Below are 16089 nucleotides of genomic sequence, written 5' to 3' on the forward strand. Positions count from 1 at the left end.
CCTCAAGCTAAAAAATCTACTTATTAAAAACCTTTTGCCTGTCAGTCTGTGGATGTGCAGCCTCCTAAGTGCATGTGAGTTGTGCACGTGCGACTCACATCTACGGTTGACAGGAATATGCAACACTTCCTCTTTTGACTGCAACCTAGAGGAAGTTGTTCCTTTGTAACGTTCACTTTTTTTTTTGGATTATTAAAATTCTTTTTAGAACTTTTGATCATGTTGCTGCCCGATCCAAATCAACCATAGATTCGAGCAGTGTTGAATTACAGCGCGATGACCGGTGGGCCCCCCCCCAAAAAAATAACAATAATTTTAAAAACTGGATGGACAGACATGTCACGCATTGAAGTGGCTGATCAGCATAAAAATAATAAATAGCAAACATGCCATTATTGAGATAATAATAATAATAGAAAAAAGGTTGCAGCTTCTTATGAATATAATAGAATTGAACTTTATTAGCCATTTCACACAAGGTAATTAGAATTTTTCTTTTCACATATCTCTCCTAGATTCACACACAAATAGACCCCTTACATACATATGCATTTAATTAGAGCATTTCATAAAACATAGGGCCTGACCTCAAAATCAAAGATTGGTAACACTTTCTATGAAGCTTGCATCTATAACACCCAAGAAGTATCTATAAGCATCTACTGCATCTATAGCGCCCATACTTTCCTATAATGTGTATCACAACTGGTCTCATTATGCATCTCTACAAAACTTCAGAAAAACAAGTTGGCTATGATGTGTTATGACATTTGATAGAAAAACAGGCTAATGATGACATATTTCCACCCATCCATTATCTGAACCGTTTATCCTGCTCTCAGGGTCACGGGGATGCTGGAGCTTATCCCAGCAGTCATTGGGCGGCAGGCGGGGGGGAGACACCCTGGACATACCGCCAGGCCATCACAGGGCCGACACACACACACACACACACACACACACACACACACACACACACACACACACACACACACACACACACACACACACACACACACACACACACACACACACATTCCTACCTAGGGACAATTTAGTACGGCCGATTCACCTGACCTACATGTGTTTGGACTGTGGGAGGAAACCAGAGCACCCGGAGGAAACCCACACAGACACGGGGAGAACATGCAAACTCCACACAGAGGACGACCCAGGACGACCCACCAAGGTTGGACTACCCCAGGGCGGGAACCCAGGACCTTCTTGTTGTGAGGCGACCACGTTAACGACTGCGCCACCGTGCCGCTTGATGACATATTTATAATGCATAAATCCATTTTAAATTGACATAATGTATCATAAAGGTGGTTATGAGGTGCTATGAGGGCATATACATGGTTATAATTAATCTTACAATGACTTATAGCTACACTTATAGGGCATTATAGATGCTTATAGGGCATCATAGGTGCAAGCTTCATAGAACGTGTTACTCAAAGATTTTAGTAAAGCAAGCGTTATTAAACTCTCGGATAGAGACAGAACTCAAGCATCGCTTTACCGACATGTTGGTCACACTGTTATCAGCTTTATCTGTTGTGTTCACTGCATTTCCTTTACAGCCACTAGGGGGAAGCCACACACGGATATGCCAACTATACACTCACTGGCCACTTTATTAGGTACACCTTGCTAGTACCGGGTTGGACCCCCTTTTGCCTTCAGAACTGCCTTAATCCTTCGTGGCATAGATTCAACAAGGTACTGGAAACATTCCTCAGAGAGTTTGGTCCATATTGACATGATAGCATCCCGCAGTTGCTGCAGATTTGTCGGCTGCACATCCATGATGCGAATCTCCCGGTCCACCACATCCCAAAGGTGCTCTATTGGATTGAGATCTGGTGACTGTGGAGGCCATTTGAGTACAGTGAACTCATTGTCATGTTCAAGAAACCAGTCTAAGAGGATTCGAGCTTTATGACATGGCGCGTTATCCTGCTGGAAGTAGCCATCAGAAGATGGGAACACTGTGGTCATAAAGGGATGGACATGGTCAGCAACAATACTCAGGTAGGCTGTGGCGTTGACACGATGCTCAATTGGTACTAAGGGGCCCAAAGTGTGCCAAGAAAATATCCCCCACACCATTACACCACCACCACCAGCCTGAACCGTTGATACAAGGCAGGATGGATCCATGCTTTCATGTTGTTGACGCCAAATTCTGACCCTACCATCCGAATGTCGCAGCAGAAATCGAGACTCATCAGACCAGGCAACGTTTTTCCAATCTTCTATTGTCCAATTTTGGTGAGCCTGTGCGAATTGTAGCCTCAGTTTCCTGTTCTTAGCTGACAGGAGTGGCACCCGGTGTGGTCTTCTGCTGCTGTAGCCCATCTGCCTCAAGGTTCGACGTTTTGTGCGTTCAGAGATGCTCTTCTGCATACCTCGGTTGTAATGAGTGGTTATTTGAGTTACTGTTGTCTTTCTATCAGCTCGAACCAGTCTGGCCATTCTCCTCTGACCTCTGGCATCAACAAGGCATTTTCGCCCACAGAACTGCCGCTCACTGGATATTTTCTCTTTTTCGGACCATTCTCTGTAAACCCTAGAGATGGTTGTGCGTGAAAATCCCAGTAGATCAGCAGTTTCTGAAATACTCAGACCAGCCCGTCTGGCACCAAAAACCATGCCACGTTCAAAGTCACTTAAATCACCTTTCTTCCCCATTCTGATGCTCGCTTTGAACTGCAGCAGATCGTCTTGACCATGTCTACATGCCTAAGTGCATTGAGTTGCTGCCATGTGATTGGCTGATTATAAATTTGCGTTAACGAGCAGTTGGACAGGTGTGCCTAATAAAGTGGCCGGTGAGTGTATGTGTCTTGTTAGTAGGTCAGCTAGGGGCTACTCTACTTCATATTTACACAGACAGACCTTGTTATGTGACAGTTTTTCAATAACAAATTAAGTATTAGCATTTACCTTAGACTAAAACAGACCACAATGGCCTGATGGCAGCGCTCTGTGGTTGTGGTCCTGTCTTCCATGAATTACACACCTGATCCCACTAATAAACCAGGACAGTCTTTGCTGAGGAACTTGATTAGGAGACACAGGTGTGTAACTGCTTGGTTGGAACAAAAACCTTAACCCATACGGGCCCTTTCTGGATAAGATGGACTTGGTATGACTTGATTACGGACAACCATAGTTATTAAAAAAGGTATCCATAGCGAAGTGAGAAACAACCCCTCTACCCCACCCCCACACCCCCCTCACCCTCTCTTGTGTCAAAGGGCTGTAGCGTGCTGAGGTGTTCAACACCAGTGTTCAGACAAGCATTGAAACACAAGCTGTGCTAATCACTTTCTCTTCCATCACTCCTCCCTCTCCCCTCCATCCCTCCGGTGGTCTCCAAGGTAATCAGGGTAATTATGGTATGTGCTGACAGTCAGTAAGCGAGAAGAGCAGCTCAGCATGAACACTTAAAGCGGTGGCCTCTTGCACTGCTTTAGTTAAACCACAGGGGGGCAGTGTTGTCTAGAATAAAACCACTGGTGCACCGGGGTGTACTAACCAGTTGTCACCACTAGGGGCGCTGTTAAGCAAGTTTGAATTGATGCGTTTACCGAGTTATTTCTCTCTCCCTTTCTAATTTAGCCAGCTGACAGATCGTTCGTCTCCACCTAGTTGAAAGATTTGCCCTTTTAATTGTGTCAACATCAGTTTCCCAAATGACTATTCAGTGGGGAAAGTATTATATGTCTCTTTGAGCGCCACCAGCTGAAAGCGCCGGGAGTGTGCCACCCTTTGTTCATGTTGTGGTGCTGGACTTCACATATCACTGTGTGTGTGTGTGTGTGTGTTTGGGTGAGAGTACTCACTCTTGTGCCTGAGGGAGGGGGAGGCAGAGGGTGACGGGACGGATGTCCGAGGAGCGGGAACAGGACACTTGCGAATGGGTTCCTCCACTATTTTTCGACTTTCCATTTTCTCCATCATATATTCTAAGAGAGAGTACAGGAGGGTATTGAGAGTGTGGGAGGTGAAGAAGGTAATGGGGCAGAGAGAGAGAGAAAGAAGGGGGTCAATAAGGGGGGGGGGGACAAAGAGAGAGAGAGAAGTCAGTAAAGTCAAGGATTGCTGCAGAAGACAGCTTAGTTAACAGGAAAAGAGTGTGTAGTTATTGGAGGTATAACAGTGTGGAGGTGGAGTTTGTCAAGGGGTGGAGATGGGTGGCACAGCAAATGCATTTCGGAGGCATTTCACCAGATCAACATAATAGCTTGGCCATCAGCACGGCAAACAGCTTGTACCGCGTTCAATCCACATTTGCTCCGAGCCGCAAAATCACTTCACAAAATCTCCTAACAGACGGCTCGGCTGTTCATGAGAGGAACAGAGAAAGGTGTGATGAGGAGAAAGGTGGAGGGATGTGAGGGCGGAGGGGAGCAAGGAAGGAACAAGAACGACAAGGGAACGAGACCGCATAATGATCTGTGCGGTGTGCACCTTTAAAGGGGCTACCGTGAAGCCTGGCTTTCGACTAATCAAAACACAGCCTCATTTGCATACTATTCTGTGTGGGAATTTGGAGAAAAGCATGGCTGTGAAAGAAAGAGAGAGAGAGAGAGAGAGAACATCAGAGGAATAAATCTGAATGCATGATGTCTCAGTCAGTACATTCTCCATAGGGTGCCTATAGTAAACAGTGTGAGCTCTACGACAGAGGCAGCGTACAGTGGTAAATAACCAGCAGCTGATGTGAAGTGAAACTGAATGAGCTGAACTGCAGGATAAATCACGTGTAATCAAAGGATGCAGCCCCGCTTCAACAACGGTCCGTAGCAACCAGTAAGCCTTCTGGAGGTGTAACTGAGTACATGGCAGGTCTTCTACTGTGCGTGTGTTTGTGTGCATGCACACGCGCGTGTGCACACATGTGGATGTGTGTCCGTGTCCTTTTCCATCTCCTCTCTAACAGGAAATGGCATGCAGCTGATCCATTCACTCGCTCACAGCTGTGTCCTCTCTCTCTCTCTCTCTCTCTCTCTCTCTCTCTCTCTCTCTCTCTCACACAGACACCCCCCCACACACACAGACACCACCTTCCACACACACACACACACACACACCACCTCCCACACACACACCACCACCTCCCACACACACACACACACACACACACAGATCCACTAACTAATTTTCTACTTCAGTGCAAGCTCTCTCTCTCTCCATGTGCCGCTCTTGCTTCCTGAAGCCACACTGAGATGAGATGTTGTTCCTCCGTACAGGACGCGCTGATGACAAATGTTGACACAGAAGAAAAAGATCTAGAGCTCGTTTATACGCAATTACTTCACGTCCATTCCCTGGCTTGACTGCAGACCCGCACTTTGTTCTGCTGCTCATGTGAACAGTTCGAAGCCAAAGCGGCGATTTGATCTTCACTATAGAGAAATGATTGACCGGATTCAAACGCCGCTACTTATTGTAGACTGAAAAGACACCCCGCAGCCACATTATCATAGCAGACGGGGGCAATCTGTAGCCACGGCCCTGAAGAAGAAATATATCACAAGCTACTCCAACATGACATGGAAATTTTGCACCACCAATTAAAAATAAATCAAGTCTATCTTTTGCATAACCAGAAACTCTCCGCCTTGCATTCAGCTCAACTTTAATACATGTCATTTATGTCGCAGCGGCCAATTCTTAACATTCTTCTCTCGATCCGTCTTCCTCTTTCCATCTTTATCTTCCCCAAGTTTGCGTAAATTACTGACAACTGTGGCTTCTCTCTCCGCCTCTCTCCTCTCAGCGCCATCTCCGTATCCATTCATCCACACGTCCTCTCTATCCCAGTCCTCCTCAGCCCGTCTCCGGCTACCTCTATCTTTGTCTCTCTTTAAATCATGCATAACCACGGGCCTTGTGAGCGGCCGTGTCTTACGCAAGAACACAGGCTTCCAAACCCCCAAATTACAGCATTTTCTACCCAGCCTCATAATCACCTCGGCACAAGATGGCCCTCCGAAGGTGCAATCTGGAGGATCTTCGGTGCATGAAGGACCGCAGAGTAAACAGCCACACGCTGACTGTACCATGGCAAACACGCAAACAAAAACAGGCCCTGTGACAGCCAGTCAAGCATGCAGACACAAGCTGAGATAAATAGGCTGCAAGGGGCTGCTATCCTTTTGCCATGTGTGCTGGTATGTACATGTTCCTACTTTCCCATATCCCTGATCTTAATATGTCTCCAGATTGAATTCCTGCACATCCAGGTATTCATTATCATACTACACTCGAAGTAAATGGGTGGATGATGAAGGTGCTGGGGGTTTTTTCATACAAGTTCTGCAACTTAACAGAGACACATAGTAGAAGAACACTCAGTATTGTGGCTGCTGATGGAGTGTTACCCCTACAACAAGTATATATATATATATATATATATATATATATATATATATATATATATATATATATATATATATATACACTCACCGGCCACTTTATTAGGCACACCTGTCCAACTGCTCGTTAATGCAAATTTCTAATCAGCCAATCACATGGCAGCAACTCAATGCACTTAGGCATGTAGACATGGTCGAGACGATCTGCTGCAGTTCAAACCGAGCATCAGAATGGGAAAGAAAGGTGATTTAAGTGACTTTGAACGTGGCATGGTTGTTGGTGCCAGACGGGCTGGTCTGAGTATTTCAGAAACTGCTGATCTACTGGGATTTTCACGCACAACCATCTCTTGGGTTTACAGAGAATGGTCCGAAAAAGAGAAAATATCCAGTGAGCGGCAGTTCTGTGGGCGAAAATGCCTCGTTGATGCCAGAGGTCAGAGAAGAATGGCCAGACTGGTTCGAGCTGATAGAAAGGCAACATTAACTCAAATAACCACTCATTACAACCGAGGTATGCAGAAGAGCATCTCTGAACGCACAACACGTCAAACCTTGAGGCAGATGGGCTACAGCAGCAGAAGACCACACCGGGTGCCACTCCTGTCAGCTAAGAACAGGAAACTGAGGCTACAATTCGCACAGGCTCACCAAAATTGGACAATAGAAGATTGGAAAAACGTTGCCTGGTCTGATGAGTCTCGATTTCTGCTGCGACATTCGGATGGTAGGGTCAGAATTTGGCGTCAACAACATGAAAGCATGGATCCATCCTGCCTTGTATCAACGGTTCAGGCTGGTGGTGGTGGTGTAATGGTGTGGGGGATATTTTCTTGGCACACTTTGGGCCCCTTAGTACCAATTGAGCATCGTGTCAACGCCACAGCCTACCTGAGTATTGTTGCTGACCATGTCCATCCCTTTATGACCACAGTGTTCCCATCTTCTGATGGCTACTTCCAGCAGGATAACGCGCCATGTCATAAAGCTCGAATCATCTCAGACTGGTTTCTTGAACATGACAATGAGTTCACTGTACTTAAATGGCCTCCACAGTCACCAGATCTCAATCCAATAGAGCACCTTTGGGATGTGGTGGACCGGGAGATTAGCATCATGGATGTGCAGCCGACAAATCTGCAGCAACTGCGTGATGCTATCATGTCAATATGGACCAAACTCTCTGAGGAATGTTTCCAGTACCTTGTTGAATCTATGCCACGAAGGATTAAGGCAGTTCTGAAGGCAAAAGGGGGTCCAACCCGGTACTAGCAAGGTGTACCTAACAAAGTGGCCAGTGAGTGTGTATATATATATATATATATATATATATATATATATATATATATATATATATATATATATCCATACACCCATTATCCAAGCCGCTTATCCCAATTGGGGTTGCGGGATGCTGGAGCCTATCCCAGCAGTCATTGGGTGGCAGGCAGGGGGACACCCTGGACAGGCTGCCAGGCCATCACAGCCCCCCCCCCCCCCCCACACACACACACACATTAACACCAAGGGAAATTTTTATACGGCCCATTCACCTGACTCTACGCGTCTTTGGACTGTGGGAGGAAACCCAAGCAGACACAGGGAGAACATGCAAACTCCACACAGAGGATGACCCGGGATGACCCCCAAGGTTGGACTACCCCGGGGCTCGAACCCAGGACCTTCTTTCTGTATATATACACAGACAGGTGACAAATTTAAGGAAAACCTGAATGATTGACCCCCAGCAGTGAGGAGGTCCGGGAGCTCTGTTATGCTGTGGGGGGCATTTTCCTGGCATGGTTTGGGGTCCACTTGTCCCCTTAGAGGGAAGGGTCACTGCAAATCAATACAAAGTTATTCTGAGCAATCACCTGTATCCTATGATGAGACATTTCTATCCTGATGGGAGTGGTCTCTTCCAGGATGACAATACTCCCATCTACAGGGCATGAGGTGTCCCTGAATGGTTTGATGAGGATGAAAATAATGTAACTCATATACTGTGGCCTTCACAGTCACCAGATCTCAACCCAACTCAACACCTATGGGAGATTTTGGACCGACATGTTAGACAGCACACTCCTCCACCATCATCAAAACACCAAATGAGGGAATATCTTTTGGAAGAATGGTGTTCCATGCCCCCAGTAGAGACTTGCAGAATCTATGACAAGGAGCATTGAAGCTGTTCTGGAGGCTCATGGTGGACCAACACCTTACCACCCATCTGTTCATGTACACCTCATCTCATCTCCTCATCAGCCGCTTCTCCAGGGTCAGGTCGCGGTGGCAGCAAGCTAAGCAGTGCATTCCAGACGTCCCTCTCCCCAGCAACACCCTCCAGCCCCTCCTGGGGGATCCCAAGGCGTTCCCAGGCCAAATTGGACATGTAGTCCCTCCAGCGAGTTCTGGGTCTACCCCCGGGTGTCCTCTCAGTTGGACGTGCCCGGAAAACCTCCAAAGGAAGGCGCCCAGGAGGCATCCTAATCAGATGCCCGAACCACCTCAACTGGCTCCTTTCGACATGAAGAAGCAGCGGCTCTACTCTGAGCTCCCTCCTGATGTCCGAGCTCCTCACCCTATCTCAAAGGCTGAGCCCAAACACCCTATGGAGCAAATCCATTTCAGCTGCTTGTATCAGCGATTTCACCCTTTCGGTTACTACCCAAAGCTCATGACCATAGGTGAGGCTGGAATGAAGAATGACTGGTAAATTGAGAGCTTTGCCTTCTAGCTCAGCACCGTCTTCACCACAACAGTCCAGTACAACGTCCGCGTTACTGCTGATGCTGCACCAATCCACCCATCAATCTCCCGCTCCATCTTATCCTCACTAGTGAACAAGACCCTGAGATACTTGAACTCCTTCACTTGAGGCAACAACTCATCCCCAACCTGGAGGGAGGAATTCACCATTTTCCAGTAGAGAACCATGGCCTCTGACTTGGAAGTGCTGACTCTCATCCCGGCCATTTCACACTCAGCTGCAAGCCGCCCCAGTGCACACTGGAGGTCACGTTCTGATGAAGCCAACAAAACCGCATCACCTGCCAAGAGCAGAGATGCAATTCTGAGATTCCCAAAACGGACACATTCCTCACCTTGGCTGTGCCTTGAGATCCTGTCCATGAATATCACAGACAGAATCGGGACAAGGGACAACCTTGGCGGAGTCTGACACCCACTGAAAATTTGTTTGACTTTGTGCCGTGAATGCAGACACAGCTCTCACTTTGGTTATACAAGGACTGGATGGCTGGTAGCAACTGCCCCTGTAACCCATACTCCCACAGTACCCCCCAACAGAGTGCCCTGGGGTACACAGTCATAAGCCTTCTCCAAGTCCACAAAACACATGTAGACTGGCTGGTCAAACTACCATGTCTCCCTCAGCACTTCCGCAAGGGTAAAGAGTTGGTCCGTTGTTCCACGACCAGGACGGAATCCACATTGTTCTTCCTGGATTCAAGGTTTGACAATCAGCCGGAGCCTCCTTTCCATCACACCAGAGTAGACTTTCCCAGGGAGGCTGAGAAATGTGATGCCATGAAAATTGGAGCATACCCTCCAGTCCCCTTTTGTGTAAATATAATTTACATATATACATGTACTCACCCCATGGGGGGTGGCGTGTGTTTTCCTCAAACTCAGGTCATCCATGAGAGGCCTGGGAGTTTGAGGGGTTCTATGCAGTATATTCAATGTCTTTTTCTGTCCTCGTTCATATTTGGGGTTAAGGGGTTAAGTATAGGAGTAGTACCTTTCCTAGAAGGCCTTTTGTGGCATCCTAGACTGGTTTCCATACACCCCAGCAACATGTGAAGCGCAAAACATATCCTCTCCATGATGATCCGTGTGTGGTGAAGAGCCACACCCTACTTGCGGTAATCCTGTTAAGGTTGTCGGGAGACAACAGAGCAGAACATGGCGGATCTAGAGGAGTAAACCTCAATAATAAATCCCACTATTCCTACGGGTAGCAGTAGTCCTAGGTGCATTCATCAATAGACCGATGTTATGGACCGAGGGACATCGTGGCTTTGCAGATGATCAGTGCACCTTGACAATGGAAAGGCACAAAATTTCTAGTTAGCGGAGAACCATAGAACTGCATGTCGAGTCGCGCCACATGCTTTAAACAAACATGCGCAAACGAAACCCTATAGGGGCATCCTGATGGACGACCTAGGTGATGGTGAGATTCGTATTTGGGACTGGTCTGTGTTACGTCTCTACACTGTAAAATCTAAAAGTTAGGTTTACTTGAAAAAATTAGGGAACCAATTACCTTGGGAAAAGTAAACGAACTTAGTGTGTCAAGTTATGTGAAATCATTTCATATAACTTGACACAATTAAGTTCATTTACTTACTTTTCCCAAGTGTATCGGTTTCCTAACTTTTTTTTAAGTAAACTAAACTTTTAGAATTTACAGTATGTATTTGCAACATAAGGTAGACAACTCGGGTAAATCATGAGTGTAAGAATGAGTGAGTTTCTTTCCGGGTCCATAAGTTGCTCACATCTAAAAACGGCAGAAGAATGAAATAGGTTTAGACACAAGAACAAGCATGACAATCTGCCTCCAGTTGGGTTGAGTAACACAAAGAACCAACGATAACCATCTGATTCACTTAAGATTTTATTCACCGGTGACAATGACAAGAGAATTTGCAGGAAGTGCGTAGTGGTGTGAGCGCTGAGGACAATGGTAAGAGGCTGGGCTTTTGTACGACTGCACTCTCACAGTGCAGGAGCTTAACACACATAGCAGCTCCCATTGTTTCCCAATGGAAGATAAACTTCCTGGAAAGAGGGTTAATCAATCAGCTCCCATCTGCAGACAACAACGGCTGCTGTCGTGCACAGTGTGGCCACGTCGTGCGTCCACATACTAAAACAGTCTAAAACCCCAAATAATTCAAGATGTATGTTTGCACACCCTAAATGTATATGCTCGCAAAACCACTAACTGTATACATCTAATTCTCTCAGAGGTGAACACAGTAAGGAGCTCTTGAAGCCCACCGAAGCTCCGCATTAACAATAAAATATTATCCCCCTCTTAGATTTGGATCTATACTCTATAATTTGCCACTCCAATGATTCATTCTCACCTCGCGGAACTAAAGGGGTAATCGTACCATTTATCAGAGCACAGCGCTAAATTGAGCACACAACAAAGCTTGGTTTACTCTACTGTGTGTGCATTTTGTGTATGTATGCAATAGTTTGTGTATATTTTGTGTATATTGTGTATATTTTTCTCTGTCTGTATGTATTTGTGTTTATACATAACATGCAGAGAAAGTATATACTTGGGCGTCGGGGTGGCGTGGCAGTCTATTCCGTTGCCTACCAACACGGGGATTGCCGGTTCGAATCCCCGGCTTGGTCGGGTGTCCCTACAGACACGATTGGCCGTGCCTCCGGGTGGGAAACCGGATGTGGGTATGTGCCCTGGTCGCTGCACTAGCGCCTCCTCTGGTCGGTCAGGGCGCCTGTTCGAAAGGGAGGGGGAACTGGGGGAATAGCGTGATCCTCCCATGTGCTACGTCCCCCCGGGGAAACTCCTCACTGTCAGGTGAAAAGAAGCGGCTGGCGACTCCACATGTATCAGAGGAGGCATGTGGTAGTCTGCAGCCCTCCTCGGATCGGCAGAGGAGGTGGAGCAGCGACCAGGACGGCTAGGAAGAGTGCGGTAATTGGACAAGTACAAATCAGAGGGGGGGAAAAAGAGAGAAAAAAAATCCCCCCCCCCCAAACAAGACAGTAAATACTTTTCCGATTTGTTGACACACACAAAACGTTTCTGTGTTTGTCAGTTTTGAGGAGATTAGTTATCTGTACAATCAGACCTTGAGCCGAGTTGGTGCATGACAGTGTGTGTGTGTGCGTGTGCGTGTGCGTGTGTGTTACCTTGGATGAGAGCAGTGATCTGCTGAGATTTCTGTGCGGGATGCTCTCTCAGGATCTCCAGAGCCGTTCTTCCCTGGCTGTCCTTCAGATTAGCATCAATCCCTGTAATATCACCCACCCATACATACACACACACACACACACACACACACACACACACACACACACACACACACACAGGTCAGAAGACTGAACCCAGGGTGATGCTACCTATGAATACACACTTGTTTAAAAACATAAACACACATGCACACACAAATACACAGTAACACAAACTCAGAGAGAGCTACAGAGATACACACAGTGCACAAAAAAATACTCCAAAATATACACGCAGAGAAATTCTCTCTCTCAAGTAATTTCCTTTCTTTTGTTACATCCTCTCTGTCCACACACACACACACACACACACACACACACACACACACACACACACAAGCAGATCTGCTGACAGACAAACTGAGTCTCAAAACTCTGGTCAGCGAAAAAGACAGATGAGACCAAGTCATCAGAGGATGAAGAGGATGAAGAGGGATGAAGAGGGGCTTTATAAATTCACACAGCTGCTTAATCACCAGTGAGAACGCAGCTCTGATCAGCCTCCTGCACTAAACCAGGGCTCCCCCTCCTCCCTGCTGCCACTGACTCTTAATAACAGACAGCTGGGAGCTCAAAAGTGGCCACACACCAAACACTCACCACCACTAACACGCGCACAAAACCAAATGTTAGCCAGCGCACAATCCCACAGTCATGGACAATGACACAAGGATAAATATACAAATGAACCCAAAGACGCTCGGCAGAAACCGGGCTTGCACACACAAACTCAAGGGCATATAAACAGACACGTGGACACTCACGAGCAAGCGCGTGTGTGTGCGCGCACACACGCGCACACACACAAGAGCTAAAAATCTTGGATGTAACCTCAGCAAATGTTTACAGGATTTGTCTTTTTTCGGAACTAAAACCCTCTTTAATTTTCCCTTCTTTTTTTTTATTTTCCCCCTTTTTCTTCCCAACTGTATCTGGCCAACTGACCTTTCGCAAAGTACCGCCCCAGAATGGTGCTTGTCCAATCCTACCTTAGCAACGGTTTCTATGTGAGGGAGGTCCGTCAAGCTTTCCAACAGACAGCGAAATGCTGAAACGGTGTGCCTATGGGATCTGCAAATCGGATACTCGATATCTGGAAAGTTTGGAGGGGGTGTAATTTTCTTTCTCTTCCTGAAACCCAGAACGCAACAAGCGCAATGTCGGCAATGGATTTGGCAGTATAGCAAACCCCATGGCCAGCTTAATCCACCCAAAACCAACAAAAACACCTGTCTGCTCCAAGCTAAGCTTGCTACTAGCTATTATTGATAGCTAATATAGCTAACGTATATTTACTGTTACTTTTACCCACACAGTGATTATTACCACTATCAACATATCAATTACTGACTAACAAAATAACATTATTAATGTACCTGATGAACGTATCCAGCTTAGTCTGTGTCCAGAAATACCTAATTTAATGCTAGCTTATGATAGCTAGCCCACTTTTGTTACGCTAGTCACAGGTTAGCCAGGTTCCACCTTTCATTTCAGAGCATAAAGACCCGCGGGGAGGGTCGGCTGGGATGGTCTCTGGCCAGTCTGACCTCCTCATATCCAGCCTATTTTAAACGTTTCTCCCCCTCTGTGAGCTCCAGGTGGGGACCAGCCGTTCGGAAAAGTCATCCCGCCCGCGGGGGCATCTCGTTTGCCTTATTTTGTTGAAAATACCGGTTCTGGTCCGAAGGTAAAAAAAAATCATGGGGCAGTTCCCCCGGCCCCAGGGCATGTCCCTGGCCGCCCTGTGACCCCCAGGAGCTCAAACAGAACCCATGAAAAAGCATGGATAAAAGAACGCCATGGGGAACCTTGGCCAAAATCAACAATATAATACGGTGATGTTGATGGATTATTAAAAATATACCAATAATAGCTGAAATATTTAACTGACCCTACAGTGCAAGAGCACAACTGGTCCACAATGCATTTCAGAATTAGTTGATGGGGTTTCTCGTTCTTTGGTTGCGACCGGTAAGCTTTACCCTCAATTACAGTCGCACCCGGCAGCCCGGAGTCCACACAAGTCAGTTTTACTTTTAATATTCTGAATGTGTCCCTCCTGCACACTGTAACCCCTTCTGCCTTTCACGGGATGATATTAAGGATGAATTACTCCAAAATACATCACTTATTTTCTCTGGGAATTCTTCCTTCATGTTTTGGGGTTTTCCAGTTACTTCCTGGATGGTTCTGAAAAGCTTGATGGGCATAGCAACAGTAACTATGGGGGGGGGACTTTGCAAAAGTTCAATTACCCCGCACTTTTTGAGCCGTCCCGGTCGCTGCTCCACCCTGTCTGCCAATCCGGGGGGCACCCCAACCGACCAGAGGAGGCGCTAGCGCACCGACCAGGACACAGACCAACATCCGGCTTCCCACCTGCAGACACGGCCAATTGTGTCTGTAGGGACGCCCGACAAAGCCGGAGGTTACACGGGGATTCAAATCGGCAATCCCCGTGTTGGTAGCCAATGGAATAGACCATGGGATTTGACCCGACCATGGCATTCGACCCGGCGATCCCATGTTGGTAGGCAACGGAATAGACCTCTACACTACCTGCCTGCCCACCTCGTTAATTTCCCAATCATAGACAATCTATGCTGGGAACTATAAAATATGAATGAAAGTTGCAAGACGGGTTTATCAAATGCATCAAATGCTAAAAAATATGCAAAAAAATAACATATCCTATATTATTCTTTTACCTATATACAAATATATCCTGAAATATAACAGTATGTATATGTATATTTTTTGTATTCCCCCCCTTTTTTTTTCCCCTCCCCAATTGTACTTGGCCAATTACCCCACTCTTCCGAGCCGTCCCAGTCTCTGCTCCACCCCCACTGCCTATCCGGGGAGGGCTGCAGAATATCACTTGCCTCCTCCGATACATGTGGAGTCGCTGGCTGCTTCTTTTCACCTGACAGTGAGGAGATTCACCAGGGAGAAATAGCACGTGGGAGGATCACGCTATTGCCCCCAGTTCCCCCTCCCCCCAGAACAGGCTTCCCGACCGACCAGAGGAGGCGCTAGTACAGCGACCAAGACACATACCCACATCCGGCTTCCCACCCGCAGACACGGCCAATTGTGTCTGTAGGGACGCCCAACCAAGCCGGAGGTAACACGGGTATTCAAATCGGCAATCCCCATGTTGGTAGGCAACGGAATAGACCGCCTACGCCACCTGGACGCCCATAACAAGATATTTTTGGGTTATAAAAGGAATGTTGACAGGTCCATATCCTTTGCCACATAGCACATGACTGACAACAGGAAACTAGTTGACCATCCTGCTTCCTGCATCCGTTTCCTTCTAAACACACACACACTTGCTTGCTTGCTTGCTTGCTTGCTGGTTGTCCATCGTGCCCGATGATGACCATCTTCTTCTATTTGTGGGTCCTTTGAGGACTCAGATAGCAGAAGATACCTGCGCAGAGATGGTTTTTAAAGTGGCATGGGGGGTGCGCTTCTCCCAACGCCACATGACTTGATTGTAGAGGAGATGGTTCCGATGGCAAGGGGGATCCCTAGACGACCGGCACCGCCACACAACTGCAGGGGGCTGCCGGAAATCCAGTTTTTCGGAAACCGCCTCGAAGCGTGCCGCCACAGCTTGCTTTTCTGTTGGGGTAAGCTCCCTTAGCCTTATGTCTTCCAGACTCAC

At 47.0% G+C, this 16089-nt stretch overlaps 1 protein-coding gene across 9 annotated transcripts in view; it reads right to left on the bottom strand.

Moving 5' to 3' along the window:
* The window catches only part of anks1b (ankyrin repeat and sterile alpha motif domain containing 1B), a 351867-nt gene that overhangs the window by 211179 nt on the left and 124599 nt on the right, over positions 1–16089 (bottom strand). For all 9 annotated transcript variants that reach the window (XM_056275653.1, XM_056275649.1, XM_056275648.1 and 6 more), the window contains 2 exons: positions 12312–12413; positions 3852–3974 (listed from right to left, as the gene is read on the bottom strand). In XM_056275653.1, coding sequence (XP_056131628.1) covers positions 3852–3974; positions 12312–12413 — 225 coding nt within the window. The remainder of the gene's footprint in view (positions 1–3851; positions 3975–12311; positions 12414–16089) is intronic.

The sequence above is a fragment of the Lampris incognitus genome, chromosome 3 (assembly GCF_029633865.1).
Source record: "Lampris incognitus isolate fLamInc1 chromosome 3, fLamInc1.hap2, whole genome shotgun sequence".
Taxonomy (NCBI): Eukaryota; Metazoa; Chordata; class Actinopteri; order Lampriformes; family Lampridae; genus Lampris; species Lampris incognitus.